This window comes from Hipposideros armiger, unplaced genomic scaffold (genome assembly GCF_001890085.2).
Source record: "Hipposideros armiger isolate ML-2016 unplaced genomic scaffold, ASM189008v1 scaffold_39, whole genome shotgun sequence".
Lineage (NCBI taxonomy): Eukaryota > Metazoa > Chordata > Mammalia > Chiroptera > Hipposideridae > Hipposideros > Hipposideros armiger.
The window spans coordinates 3339632-3353593 of NW_017731389.1; the positions used below are offsets into that span (position 1 = coordinate 3339632).

At 41.6% G+C, this 13962-nt stretch overlaps 1 protein-coding gene across 6 annotated transcripts in view; it reads left to right on the plus strand.

Annotated features, from left to right (window-relative positions):
• The window catches only part of RHOBTB1 (Rho related BTB domain containing 1), a 146552-nt gene that overhangs the window by 96971 nt on the left and 35619 nt on the right, over positions 1–13962 (plus strand). For 5 of the 6 annotated variants that reach the window (XM_019638390.1, XM_019638389.1, XM_019638386.1 and 2 more), the window contains 2 exons: positions 11939–12140; positions 12474–12577. In XM_019638390.1, the coding sequence (XP_019493935.1) occupies positions 11949–12140; positions 12474–12577 (296 nt within the window). In that variant the 5' untranslated portion in view covers positions 11939–11948. Of the gene's footprint in view, positions 1–11938; positions 12141–12473; positions 12578–13962 lie in introns of those variants that run through there. The other variant, XM_019638391.1, reaches the window with a different exon arrangement.

The following is a 13962-nucleotide window of genomic DNA, read 5'->3' on the forward strand; positions in this document are numbered from 1 at the left end:
TAATTTAATCTTCACAACAACCCATTGTGGGAAAAAATTATCCCAGTTCACAGAGAAGGAAATAGAGACTTAGAGAGATTAAGTAATAGGCCTACTTATAGTGTCATCTACTGTTAGTTTATATACTCAAATGATCTTCTTTTTCATGATCAAGTAAATGGATCATATTTTTTCTTTAATTTTTCCTCTGCTGTGTCTTATAGCATATCTACTTCAGTAGACCTTTCCTTTATGTCTTTAGCTAATTTCTTATCCTGTCTTTTTAACAGACCATATGTTGAATGGTCTGTGTTTACTCCATTCACATAAAAAGGATTCATGCTGGCCAAAGATTAAAGTATATTCCAAATGCTTGGATAACCTTAGGCTCTGTCAGAGACCACCATAAAGCTCTATAATGACCCAGGAACCCACCCAGTTCCTGAGTGGACAAACAAAGCTGTTCATTACAGTACGGGTTGAGAACCTTGGAAGATGAGATAAGGACAACGTTGAGGAAATGTCATCACTGAATATGCAGTAGTGCTCTCGCCGCACTTCCTCTTACAGTAACGTCACAAGGTCAGTCATTCCTATTGTAGTGTCAGAACTGAAACCGTCTGGTTGAGTAGGCTGCAGTAAACAAAACAAAAAGAGTCTTTTCCATGCTCAGTGCTATCTATCTGGTCCATCCTAGCAAGGGGCAGTCACTGGGGCTACTCCTTGCTCACGCCAGTATGCTGGTTTACGAATGGCTTCCCAGTGGCTCCACAATCCCCCCTATCCCAAGTCAGGCCAGCTCTCCTTACTGCATAGCATGGGCATCTGTGCTGAAGGGCATCCTGCTTACCTCCCAGGCAAACTCTGTTCCCTGTGGAAATGGGCAGCCTGCTGGTCTTCAGAAACTTTTCCACTTGGCTCCATAGATGTCAATGTGGCAGAAATCCTCCCAATTTTTAATGTATGGTTACTCCTTATCCTTAGCTTCTGGTACTGCCATGGAGTCTGCTATCTGTGTAGAATAAGGTTAATTTTAGTAAGATGTGGGTAGAGGGGGATCTAAGACATCTGTCCTTTCAATACTGTCTTGCCTCGAAGTTCAGCTAATTGACTCCTGTGATGTAATTCTTTCAGGCATAGAATGAAATCCCTCATTCAAGCCTCACTGTCATTTCAATTATAAATTGTTCTTTATATTTAGTGGGTATATGTGCCTCCCTTCTCCCCTTCTTTTCCAGCCAGGTAGTGACTCATCAAAAAGGGCTAGGAATCCCTTGAATTAGAATGTTAAATTCTAAAAGTAGATGAGAACTTTATGAGACCCTTATATGTAAATATTGTTAAGATTCATAAATTGGCTCTAGGTGCTAGAGTACAATAAATGATCACATTCCTTTTTTTTCTTCTAAATCAAATCTGGCTCTAAACCATTCCTGTCTGCCCATATTGGGGCTCTCCCCTGTCCCCCACCCTCCTGTTTGGTGGAGGGACCTGGTCCTTCGTCCCTGGTGGTTCCCATAGTTACTGATGCTCTTCCTGATGGGGAGCCATGGCTGGTGCGATGCCATCTGTCAAACATCGCTCTCATGATGAGCCACACAGATGTCCCTCAAGGTGTTCCTCTCACCGACTGCAGGCTCAGCCACATGCTGCTGCTTATGAGGCCATGGGCTTAATGATCAGTCATCAGAGAGAGCCGAGTGCAAGTTCTCTGCCAGCCCCAGGTGGGAGTTTTCCTAAGGAAGGTGGAGTGGTTATAGTTTCATATTCTAGTTAACAAATATTTATGGAAAGCTACATATGGCCCAGGCACTGTAAAAAGATCTGGGGATTTAAAGATAAATAACATTCTCTGTTGTCAAAAATTTATAATCCTAGTGGTGTGAAATTGAGATACATATAAGTGTAATTGTTAATATTACAAATCAGAATTTGATAAATACCCCAGAAGAGGGTATAAAGGAAGCATGTTTTTACTGCATCTTCTCCCAAAAAGCCACTTGTGTCTGTCTACTTGCTCCATCTCTGCCGATTCCACCCTTTCTCTCCCAGAGAACTTAGGAGCATCCTAACTGGTCCGTCTGCCACTGCTCACAATCCCCACAGCGTGTTCTCCACACAGCATCTCGGGGATAGCAGTGATACTTTTAAAAAGCAAATCAGAACCTGTTCCTCCTCTGCCTACAGCACTTCAGTGGCTTCTCACTGATGTGAGAATACAGCTATTTATTTAAATCCATTTATTCTCACTTAGAATAAAATCCAAACCCCTGACTGTGGCCTAAAAGGCCACGTATGATCTGGCCCCTGCCTGCCTTTCTGACCCCCACTCACCAGCTTCCCTCACACTAGCTTTTCTGGGCCCGCTCCCTTTCCTATTTCATGACTGGGCCCTTCTCATTCTTCAGAGAGCAGGAAAATGGGGCTTCCTCAGAGAGGCCGCCCTTCGCTTCCCTGCGAGCCTCCCGCACATTATTTTCTCTCCTAACACCCTTTCATTTTTCTCCAAGGAACTTGCCAGATGTATGATTCCATCTACCTGTTCAGTTGTCTCTCCCCACCTGACTGTGAGGTCCATGAGGGCAAGACCCACACCGGGCTCCTTTACTACTATACACCCGCAGGCCTGGCACTCACTAAGCCTTCAGCCTCTATTTCTTTAACTAATTAAGATTGCCTGAGCCCTAAAGGTGGGGGACGATTCCAGCAGCTGGACAAGGGGCATGAGAAAGAACGTTTGAGCAGAAGCAATGGCGAAAGCAGAGTCAAAGGAAAGGTCACATGGCATATTTATAGTCGGAAGAAGACCGGTGTGTTTAGAACATAGCACGCCGTTTACTTGTGGTGGTTTTGGAACCCTATTCTGGAAGTTGTATGCATCGTTTAAGATAATTTTTTTTATCTGTTCTTTATTTCTCAATTGAGGCAGCATTTATTAAGGGCAGTGGATAGATGGCAAGTTTATTTCTAATCCTGGCTCACCTCCCCCACTAACACTGAGTTAAAAAAAAAAGAGAGAGAACATGATCTTGTGTAGGTCTCCATTATCACAGGGCTCTGGCAGGAGAATGACTGGATGTTTAAAAAAAGTGCCTCTGTATTATTTGTATCCCTGAGCTTCTATGCAGAGTCCTTTCTGTTACTTAATCTCCTCTCTTTTCTCTTTTAATCAGAACGTTCAATTGAAAAAAAACAAAAATAGTGTTGATTTGAATGATGAAAGGCAGTTTTATCTTGGACTGTATTTCTGTGAAGTTTTGATTTCGGGGAGCCCCGCCCAGCCCAGCCTGCCTCTTTCCAAGTTCTGGACCCATTCTCCATTCCAGCTGAGATGTTTGTATTATGCAGAAAGCAGCTCCTGCCTGCCTCGGACTGGTGATTAAGAGCTCAGGATAATGAAATCTGCACAGTTGAAACTTGGCTGTTGACTATAGTTATTATGCAACTCTTAACATTTCCCTTTTGTTTCTCTGTCCGTAATATAAAATTCTCAGTTTTTTTCTTTCAGAGCTAACTCTTCAAAGACACTAAAACTGGTTACACTAGTATTTTTAATGACCAAGTTAAATTATTTCTTAATGTTCAGATTATATGCTTTTCTAAAGGACAAGAAGATTTAGTGGCTGTGTAATAACATTGTTCAGACTCCCTGCAAACAGCTGAATGGGGCTAAAAGTGCAAAGGCCCCGCTCTGGGCCTTAGAGTTTTGTCTTTAAGCAGATTGCTCACCATGCCTTGATTAAAACAGCAAATATAACAAGAAACAAAGCCAACGTGATGGAAAGGGGTGGCATATTTCGATGGTGGAGTGATTCCAGAGCAAGTAGGAAACACTTCATCTGCCCATCCTCCCTAATATCTGAATTTCTAATGTTGGAAGAGACTCGCACCCTCACCTGAATTCAAATAAAGGTCCTCTATGAAAGTGCACCTCTCCGGAGCAAGCAGGAATATCTTGTTTCATGAGCCACAGTGCCCCTGAATTATTGAATTATGGGGACAGGCCTCTTTGACCTGTCTAGCCATAGCATGAATGTACATGACACTTCCTGAGAGCCTGTTTCTTAAGAGAGGAACAGGATACCATGAAGGCCGTTTTGTCAAGGACTAAAGGTGGGAGTGGGGTGCCACCATAGGAAGGGAAATGATTTGAAGAGGAGGCCAGGGCAGCTAAGGTCACATCAGGCTATGTCACTGTTTTGCCCATGGTTGGCCTGAGCAGAGAGTCATGAATTGGGGGACCTATGAACCAGAGTGGGTAGTCAGAGAAAGCTTTACAGAAGAGGGGCATTGCATAGTCATATATTCCTAGCATGTCAGCACATAGCAGCACCCCAGAAAACTTGATGATTGATTAAGTGCATGAAACGGGAACTTTGAAGGTGTAGCCCCAGGAAAAATAAAAAGTCCGCAAACTTCTATTCCATGATTTGCTAATATAGGAAAGAATGAGTCTGCATGTGTGTTTGTCTTTCTGGTTGCTTCTCCTAGAACCATTTATTGGCACAGAGGAGAAAGTAAATTAGCCTGCATGGAAGCAGGACTGTTAGAAAAACATCTTAAAGGAGGTAATATCTGAATAAGCTTTTAAGGAATGAATAGAATTTGCCAGGCAGACAGACAAGGAATGGTAGAGGGTTGGCACAGGGAAAGTTGTGTGTAAAGGCACAGAGGTAGCAAACGACATTTAGAATTTGGGAAGCCATTTTCTGTGGCTAAATCATGCCATATGAAGTTCCTATTGCTGCTGTAATAAATTACCAAAAATGTAGTGGCTTAAAGCAACACAAATTTATTCTTAAACTTCTAGAGGTCAGAAATCTGGCATGGGTCTTATTGGGCTAAAATCAAGGTCTTAGCAGGCTGTGTTCTTGCTGAAGACTCTAGAGGAGAATCTGTTTCCTTACTTTTTCCAGCTTCTAGAGGTCACCTGCATTCTGGCTCATGGCCCATTCCTCCACCTTCAAAGCCAGCAGGGTAGCATCTTCATAGTTCTCTCTGACTCTGACCTTCTGCCTCCTTCTTCCACATGCAAAGGGCCCTTGTGGTTATATTGCACCCCCAGACAAATAAGACACTCTCCTTTTAGTGAGGTCAGCTGATTAACAACCTTAATTCCATCTGCTACCCGAATTTGCCCCGTGCCATACGACAGAACACATCCATAGATCCCAGAGATAAGGACATGGACATCTTTGAGGAACCATGATTGTGCCGACCACACCTGTAGTACAAAGTGTTGAAGGTGATTATGAGTAAAGTTGGCATGAGCCATTAACCCTAAGTGGAAAAAGATCATCCATCCATATGGGGCCTATAAGCTGATGCTTTTTTTAAAAAAATGGAGGAGTCAAGGTGCTGGAGATTTTCCTAAGATATGTTTCAGTTCACTAGTGCTGTACAACAAATCACCCCAAAACTTGGTGGCGTGCAATGACAATCTATTCTCATGATTCTGTAAGATTTGACTAGGTGATTCCTGGGCTTGTTTTACCTGGGTTCCTTCATTAAGCTACCTTCAGCTGGAGAGTTGGCTGGTCTACAAGGTCCAAGATGGCCTCATACTATATGGCATTTGGCGAGGCCATCAGCAGGGCTGCCTCAGTTGTTGTCACTGTGAATTCTCATCCTCTGCTAGGCTAGGCCAGCTTCCTTAGATGACAACCTCAGAACAGCGTTCCAACAGCATGAAGGTGGAGCTGCAGGGCCTCTGAACTCACACAGCATCACCGTGGCGCCATGTTCTTTTAGGTTGGGCTAAGCAGTCACGAGGCTACCGTATTTGCCGGCATATAAGACGATTTTTTGGCCCTGAAAAATATGCCTCCAAGTGGGGGGTCGTCTTATACGCCAGGTACACTTCAGATAGACTGCCCATAGTGCTTGCCCCGTGCCATAGTGGCCTCCCGATGCCCGCCCACTTCATTCCACATACCGTTCAGGCATCAGCAGCGCTGCTGGGTGTATGCTCGGCTGTTATGCGATTTTGCTGTTATGCGATTTTACCACACTCGCAAAATCGCACACAGCCGACCATACACCCAGTATGATAGCGCAAAATCGCGAATCGCGATACCATACTGGGTGTATGGTCAGCTGTGTGCGATTTTGCGAGTGTGGTAAATTCGGGTTACCGTATATTTCTTTACATATGCATTGAAGATTCGCGATTTTGCGCTATCATGGTGCCTGTTAGAATGTTGAAGAGCTCGCACTTGCGCACTAGTGAGGTCCCAGGGAGATGCTGATGGAAGGGTGGACCAGACTGCTATAGTGACAGGGCGGGCAAACAGGGAGCAGGGACCAATCAAATCAGGCTTTGTATACAGCCAACAGCCAACCACAATACTGCACCATTGTACAGTACAGCATAGAAAATGTCGACCAGTCAAACCCCTATCATCCCTATCATGGCACCAGCCAAAAGAAAGAAGTATGATGCAAATTTTAAACTGAAAGTTATAAACTTTGCTAAGGAAAATAATAATTGTGCTGCTGCAAGACAATATGGAGTAACAGAAAAGATGGTTCGGGACTGGAAATCAAATGAGAAAGCATTAAAGAGTATGCCAAGGGGTAAGTGTGCATTAAGAAGAGGCACCCCACACTGGCCAGAACTCGAAAAACATGTAGCAGACATGGTGGCTCAACATCGCCAAAACGGTTATGTGGTGACACGAAATACAATACGCTTGTTTGCACTTCAGTGGGCCAAATCAAATCTGATATTGTTTTACCTTTTATTTGGTGTGTGGAAGGTGTGCGGAAGAGGGGGTAGTCTTATACGGCGAGTATATAACAAACTCTGTATTTTGAGTGGAAATGTTAGGGGGTCGTCTTATACGCCCAGTCGTCTTATACGCCGGCAAATACCGTAGCTCAAATTCAAAAGGAAGGGAAATAGAGTCCATCTCCTGATGGGAGGTGCTGCAGTGGCCACTTTTCATCTAGGACAAGCTATAAAGATAGGAATTTTTGCTCTGAGAGTAGGATTTTGAAATTTGAAATGTCAGAAGTAAAATGTTTCTGGATGACAGCAATATCCAGCACATGACCGAACGCATGAATGGCCCAAGTCGAGTGTGGCAACGATCACTGGCATTGAAGAGGTTGAAGAAACTGTGAGACCAGGGTGTGGGGTACATCATACTGTGTACACAACGAGAAAGCTGAGTTGGTGGGGAATGTGGGGAAGGAACCTGAAATCCAGGAGATGATAGTAATGATGGCGTGGGCAGATATGGGATAATCAGGCCACATGGGGTCATTGGATAGCCAGAAGCCCATGGCCACTGTTCTAAGTCAGCCCTGGATGGCAGCACTCAGAGCTGCAGCCACCCTGCACCACCTCTCCAAGCCTTTCACTTCCCAGCCTCCACATTGTCTTGTTCACTTGACAGTTTTTAAATAAAATTACCGCTTCTGACTTCCAAAGTGTGCAGGTAGCTTCTTCGGTTATTTTAACTGTCAGCATCTATATGCTGCACATTCAGTGAAAATATGATATGAAGTTCAAGTCAGTTTTGAGTAAGAAGACTACAAATCTGCCAGAGTAACAGGTTACCAGTGTCGGTTCTTTCTAGCTTTTTCTTTTATACTTTCCTTGCCTAGTCAGATATGTATCTAAAGGCAAAAGGGTATCTGCATAGATCTGCAGGATTTATGGTGCTGAAATTTATTAACAGCATTAAATGCATAGTATTTATAACGCTCAGCCTAAAAAAAATCAGAAACCAGATAGTCATTATCCAGATGGTCCCAAGAGCTCATTCAACCATAAGAATGCTAGATATGAATAAATTAAAGCCCATAACAAGTAAAGAATGAGAAAATTGCATATTTTTATAATTACTACCATAATTTAATGTTTATTTATGTGTAACAGATGAACAATCAGTTTACAATAATACACATGTAGCATGAGTTTGCATCTTTGGCTGTGACTTCATACCCTTAAAATGCTTTTTGATTATGAAAAAATTAATTTCTACCCAAAAGGAAAGATCTCCAGTGTTTGAAAATCCAGAAAAGCCTTCCTGAAAATTCCATGCCCAAAGTGAGTGATCTGGGCTATGAGTATGAAACTCTGCTCTGCCCTTCATTTCCCTTATACACTGTCCCCTTAGCACAAGGTTCACCACCTTTGGCAGTCACTTCATTTTCAGCAGATTGCTAGAGATTAGAGGACCCACAGATGTTATTCTCACCTTTGACACAGAAATTCTTTTTAGCATGAGATGAGTCTATAAATAAATAACGATATTTTTGTTTTCATAGCCTTGATATAAAAGTAGAAGGCTTTTGTCCCCCTAAAGTAGTCTCCAATAATAGCTACACAACTATTCCACCAATGCTGCCATGATTCAAATTATTTGGTGGGATTTTTCTTTGGGGGCTGCTATCAAAGCTAGTTTGCAAGCCAACAAGAAAGCCAATTCTGTATTTTTTTGTGTCCTATTGCAACTTTGACTACATTCAAGCATTCTTCAAATTATAGGGATCGACAAAAAATAAATTGGAAAAAAAAAAAGAAAAAAAGCTTAAAAAACAACAACAACAAAAATTGTAGGGATTGGCTCTCTGTGACTTTTAATTATCTAAAACAATAAAATATAATAAAATTCATTCTCAAAAGAGTAAGGTTTTCCACCACTCAGGGCATTAGAAATAATATACCTAAGGCTCCAGAGTTGTGAGGCTCCGAATGGAACCTGTTTTTCTGGCACAGGTTATACCCCATGGTAATACCATCAGGAACTTATCAAAGACTATTAAGAAGCATTACCATTTTCCTTCTACAATCTAGAAATGCCCACTAAAAATATGTTTCTAACTATGTTATCGTTTAGTTAACTACATGCTCCTCCCCACCCAGAACTTTTTCTGCCTTCTTTGTGTAAAGTCAGCATTTGTATTTACGTTCTTTGTTTTTCAATGAATTATCTTGTAATTGCTCTACTAAAGTTGATCCCTTTTATAGATCTTTGTGAGTATAAATTTTATTATTTTACATCTAATTCTGATCTTCCACCTGACTCAATTTTATTATCTAATAATAAAATATCCACCAAACAGTACGGAGGCTCCTCAAAAAATTAAGAAAAGAATTACCATATGGCCCAGCAATCCCTCTTCTGGGTATCTACCTGAAAAATTTGAAAACATTTATTTTTAAAGATCTATGTTACCCCTATGTTCACTGCAGCATTATTCATGGTGGCCAAGACCTGGAAACAACTGAAATGTCCTTTGATAGATGATTAGATAAAGAATATGTCATACATATATGCAATGGAATATTATCAGCCATAAGAAAAGAAGAAACACTGCCATTTGTGACAACATGAATGGAAAAAGTCAATATACATATAATTTCACTCATAGGTGGGGTATAAAACTGAAAGCAACAAAGAAACAAAAAACTCATAGATACAGACAACAGTACAGTGGTTGCCAGAGGGTAAGGAGGGAGGAAGGTAGTAGAAAAGGGTAAAGGGGGTCAAATATATGGTGACAGAAGGAGATTTGACTTTGTGTGGTGAACATACAATGCAATATATAGATGATGTATTGTAGAATTGTACACTTGCAACCTACATAAATTTATTAACCAGTGTCACCTCAATAAATTTAATTAAAAAATAAAATAAAGCCATTCATCTTCAGCATCATGATTATAATTTTGGAAGTCATCCATGTGTCAGGTATGGCAGCAGGGACTGAAAACATCAGTTCACCTAATCCTTACCACCATAGAGGATTGGTTCTATAATTCCCACTTCACAGATGAGGAAGCCGAGGCTCACAAAGTATAAATAACTTGCCCAAAGTCAAATGACGAGAAAATGGAGAGACTAGGATTCAAACTCACATTGATCAAAGGCAGGAATTTCTCAACCTCGGCACTGTGACTTTTGTTGTGGGGGCTGTCCTGTGCCTTCTATTGGGTCATCAGGAAAGTCATGACCATTTTTTTTTTTGTTTTTCAATGCAAAAATGCATCATGAATTTCCTGACAACCCAATAGTATGTTTAGCAGCATATCTGACCTCTACCCACTAGAAGCAGGTAGCACTCCCCCTTGTGACAACCAGAAATATCTCCAGACATTGCTAAATGTTCTCTGGCGGGTACTTAAGAACCACTCATCTAATGCCAAAGTCATGCTTTTGCCATATTATACTATTAAATCGGGAATTAGTGAAACCGAAGATTGCTAAGGTGAGATTTTAGAAAGATCACACTTCAGAATCAGCATTTGCCAGGTAGTGGGCAGGTATCTGCCTATTTTAAGCCTCTCCAATAGTGTAGAAACCACAGATCAGCTCCTAACCTCACCACACGTCTGTGCCTTAAATCACTCCACTCTATTCCTATCAAATAATTCCCCAGCCTCTGGGTTATCACCTCCTGTGATGGTGTTACAGGAGACAATTCCATGTTCAGATGGTCCTAACTGTGAAGAAGCATTCTTCTTGATATTCTTCCTTCTATCTCTCCCTCTATACTCTTAATCTCATATTATCCAAGTGATTATTTTTCTCAAATCAGTTGAATTAAACAAACACTTATTGAGTCCCCAATATGTGTTAGGTCCTACTCTGAACAGTTTCTTTACCATTATAGTCATTGAAAACATTATTGCTCTTTAAAAATGACCATCTAACCCGTTTTTTCAGTTTAACAGTAGACTTCCTCAAAACGGCAATTACATTCATTAAAATCTTGAAATGGGTGGGTCACCCATCCAGCTTCTACCAGCTCTGCAGTTTGTGGAGGTTCCTGTCTGGGAAAACTGAGCTGGCAGCCGCTTTCCCCCTTCCCCTGACTTCTCACTCAAAAACCCCCTTTAAACCTCTTTTATGGTTTCAGGAAGATTCCGAAGTAGTTCCTCAGCCTGCTAAAATCATTCTTTACCAAGATTATGTAAGGTGCCAGATGGGCACTGGACTTATCAGGGGGATCACTTCATAGACTGTGATCAATGCGCTGCACAACTGAAGCTGAAGTAGAATAATATCGTACATCAACTATAAGAAAAAATATATATGTAGCCACAGGAAGTGGAGTACAGCATAAGGAAGATAGTCAATGGCATTGTAGCTGCTATATATAATGTCAGAGGGGCAGTAGCTTGGAGGAGGGGGGTTATCACTTTGTGAAGGGTATAAATGTCTAACTATTATGGTTGCTTTGTACACCTGAAACTAAGATAAAAAAAATCATTCTTTACCAAATGCTTCAGACTTCTTGATGAAAACACAGAAAGGAAGATAATAAAAAAATATGTGTTGCTTTATGGTGCCCCTCTAGAGAATATCTTTTTTTTATGGATTTGATAAATAAAAATAAATTAATAAGTATTAATATGTGAATTTTGTTACTGTATCAAAATTCAGTCTTACAGCTTACCCGTCTTTAAAGTCAGGTAGTCCTTTCTGCTTACACTTTTAAATCGCCTCTTAAGTCATCATGATAGCTTGGAACCTATGAAAAACTGCTTTTCGTTGGAAGATTGTGATGGTGTGGACATTAGTATTGCCAAGGCAGCTTATGCCCCACATGTGTAAGGTTAAGCCTGCAGGTGAAGAGTCTCTTTAGCAGGTCAACATGAGTAGCGAGTGAGCTATAAATGTGTGCTGGCAGTACTGACTTGTTTGGATGGATTTCCAGTAGGCAGGTTATGTTTAGAGAAAACCAAGGAGAAAATAACATGTTAACTGGAATAAACTGTTTGGGGTCAAAATAACAATCGGGTGTTTTTGTACTTGTGTGAGATATAAAAAGAAAACTTGAGTTTCACTTAGGCTGAGTATAAACTTCCAAACTTCATGCTTATGCTTGGGTCCCTCCAATGCAGTACCCGAACAAAGAGAAAAAACTGTTTGAGCCCCTCATGGCTTTGATTGTTCTGGAAAGCCAGGGGATCGTTAATGTGGTGTCCACTCTCTTCTTACAGAGTTTTATAAATGGACACTGACATGGACTACGAAAGGCCCAACGTGGAAACCATCAAGTGCGTGGTGGTGGGCGACAACGCCGTGGGGAAGACGCGCTTGATCTGTGCCCGAGCATGTAACACTACGCTAACGCAGTACCAGCTGCTGGCCACGCACGTCCCAACCGTGTGGGCAATTGACCAGTACCGGGTCTGCCAGGAGGTAGGATGCACAGAGTTTGTTTAGAACCCTCAGTCTTTTTAAAGGGAGGAGGTGCAGTTTGTGCATTGGAAATAAAACTAACCTTTTTGGTGCCATAAGAGAAAACAAAAGCAAAATGCAAACTTGGGAGTATGGCCGTGGTATCCTGAATGAGGACGGTTTGAGTCATGTGATACCGGGAAGAGAATCAGGACTTAGCTGAAGTCCTGTTAGGTGGGATGGGAGAACTGATGGAAGTGAGTCGAGTGGGCAGGGAGGGGTACTGGCCCAGACATCCTACTCCCGGGGAGCCTCTGAATGACACTGAGCATGGATGCTCTCTCTTTCCTGCAGGTCTTGGAGCGTTCCCGGGATGTGGTTGACGAAGTGAGTGTTTCTCTCAGGCTTTGGGATACTTTTGGCGACCATCACAAAGACAGACGGTTTGCGTATGGCAGGTAAACCCCAGACTGGTGCAGTGCAGTTGAGCTTAAGTACGATTTCCTTTCCAAAACCCACAGCTGCTTCATGAATCAACAACAACCACATCATATGGCCTTGACATGTGCTGGGTTCTGCACTGTGTCTAAGAAAAGAAAAGAAAAAAAAAATCCCCAAACAGCACTGTTTCCTGTTGTCAAGAAAAGCAGTCTGCCTTGCCACTAGGCTCCTCCCAGGAATTTCTTTACTTCAAACAACCAGTGCCAGTTAAACTGGGAGCTTTGCTAGATGAGGATTCTCCTGTGCTCTCAGCCATCGGCTGCTTTGATTGCTGTTTTCCTGAATGATGCTTTATTTGCCTTCTGTTTAAGTGTTTTAAGTTATTTTAGCACTTGGCCACCCCACTTCTGAAGGTTTCTTTGGTCTTTCATGACCATGTTTGCAGGGCCTGGTGTTATTTGCTTTGGGCTTTGTTATCTGAAAAGTCTATCACTTTTATTTGAAGGTCATTCTTAAAAACAAAGAAAAATACCTCTGAAGGCATATTTCCAAAATGAACTGAAGCACTAATATCTATTTTTCATTAAAAAAAAGAAAGAAAAAGATGAAGAAGGGAAAGTCCAGTAAAGGGAAGATTAATCTAGAAGCATTAATATGAATAGGAATATGGTCAAAGTGCCTTAAAATACTTAGGAACATCTCGTCACCATAACCGCAACAGGGCCTCTGTGACTCCAAGTTTCTAAAACTCTTTCTCAGGGAATGTGTGATCGCTAGCAAATCCCAGATAAAGAAATTTTCTTACCCTTTCATTGTAAATTAACACATTGCATTTTAAGTTTAGAATTTAGGTCTCCTGGATCAGTTGTCCCTTGTTAACAACATCAAACATCATGTCCCCTCACAGGATTGGATTAGCTCGATGCTCCAAACACATTAGTTATGCTCGGTACTGAGATAAGCATTTCTGAAAAGTGCCTCTATTTCTTCAGGCCAGCAGCTCTCTTAAGCTTCTGAGCAGACTTTTATTGGCACTTATCCAAGTGGCCTCAAATACTGAATAAACTGCTGAAAAGGTTCGCCCTATTCCCGAGAAGTAGTTCATACACTGAAGGAATCTGTGATTTAGACCAGTTTGTTCAGGGGGACAGAAAGAGGCATATGCGAGGCAAACATTGATTTTAATGTAACAGGGACTTTTGGTAGCAAGGACTTTTGAACATAATATTCAGCATCATAGATACTTTTCTTCTCCTTGAATTTCCTGTTTTGTTGGTTTTTTTTCTTTCCTTTTCTTGAGTCTTATCTTAGTTGCCATGTTGTTTTTTCTCTTTTGTCCAGTTTTTCCACAAACATGGAAAAAAGTCCTGAACCTGCTTGTACGTACTATGCAGTCCATTTG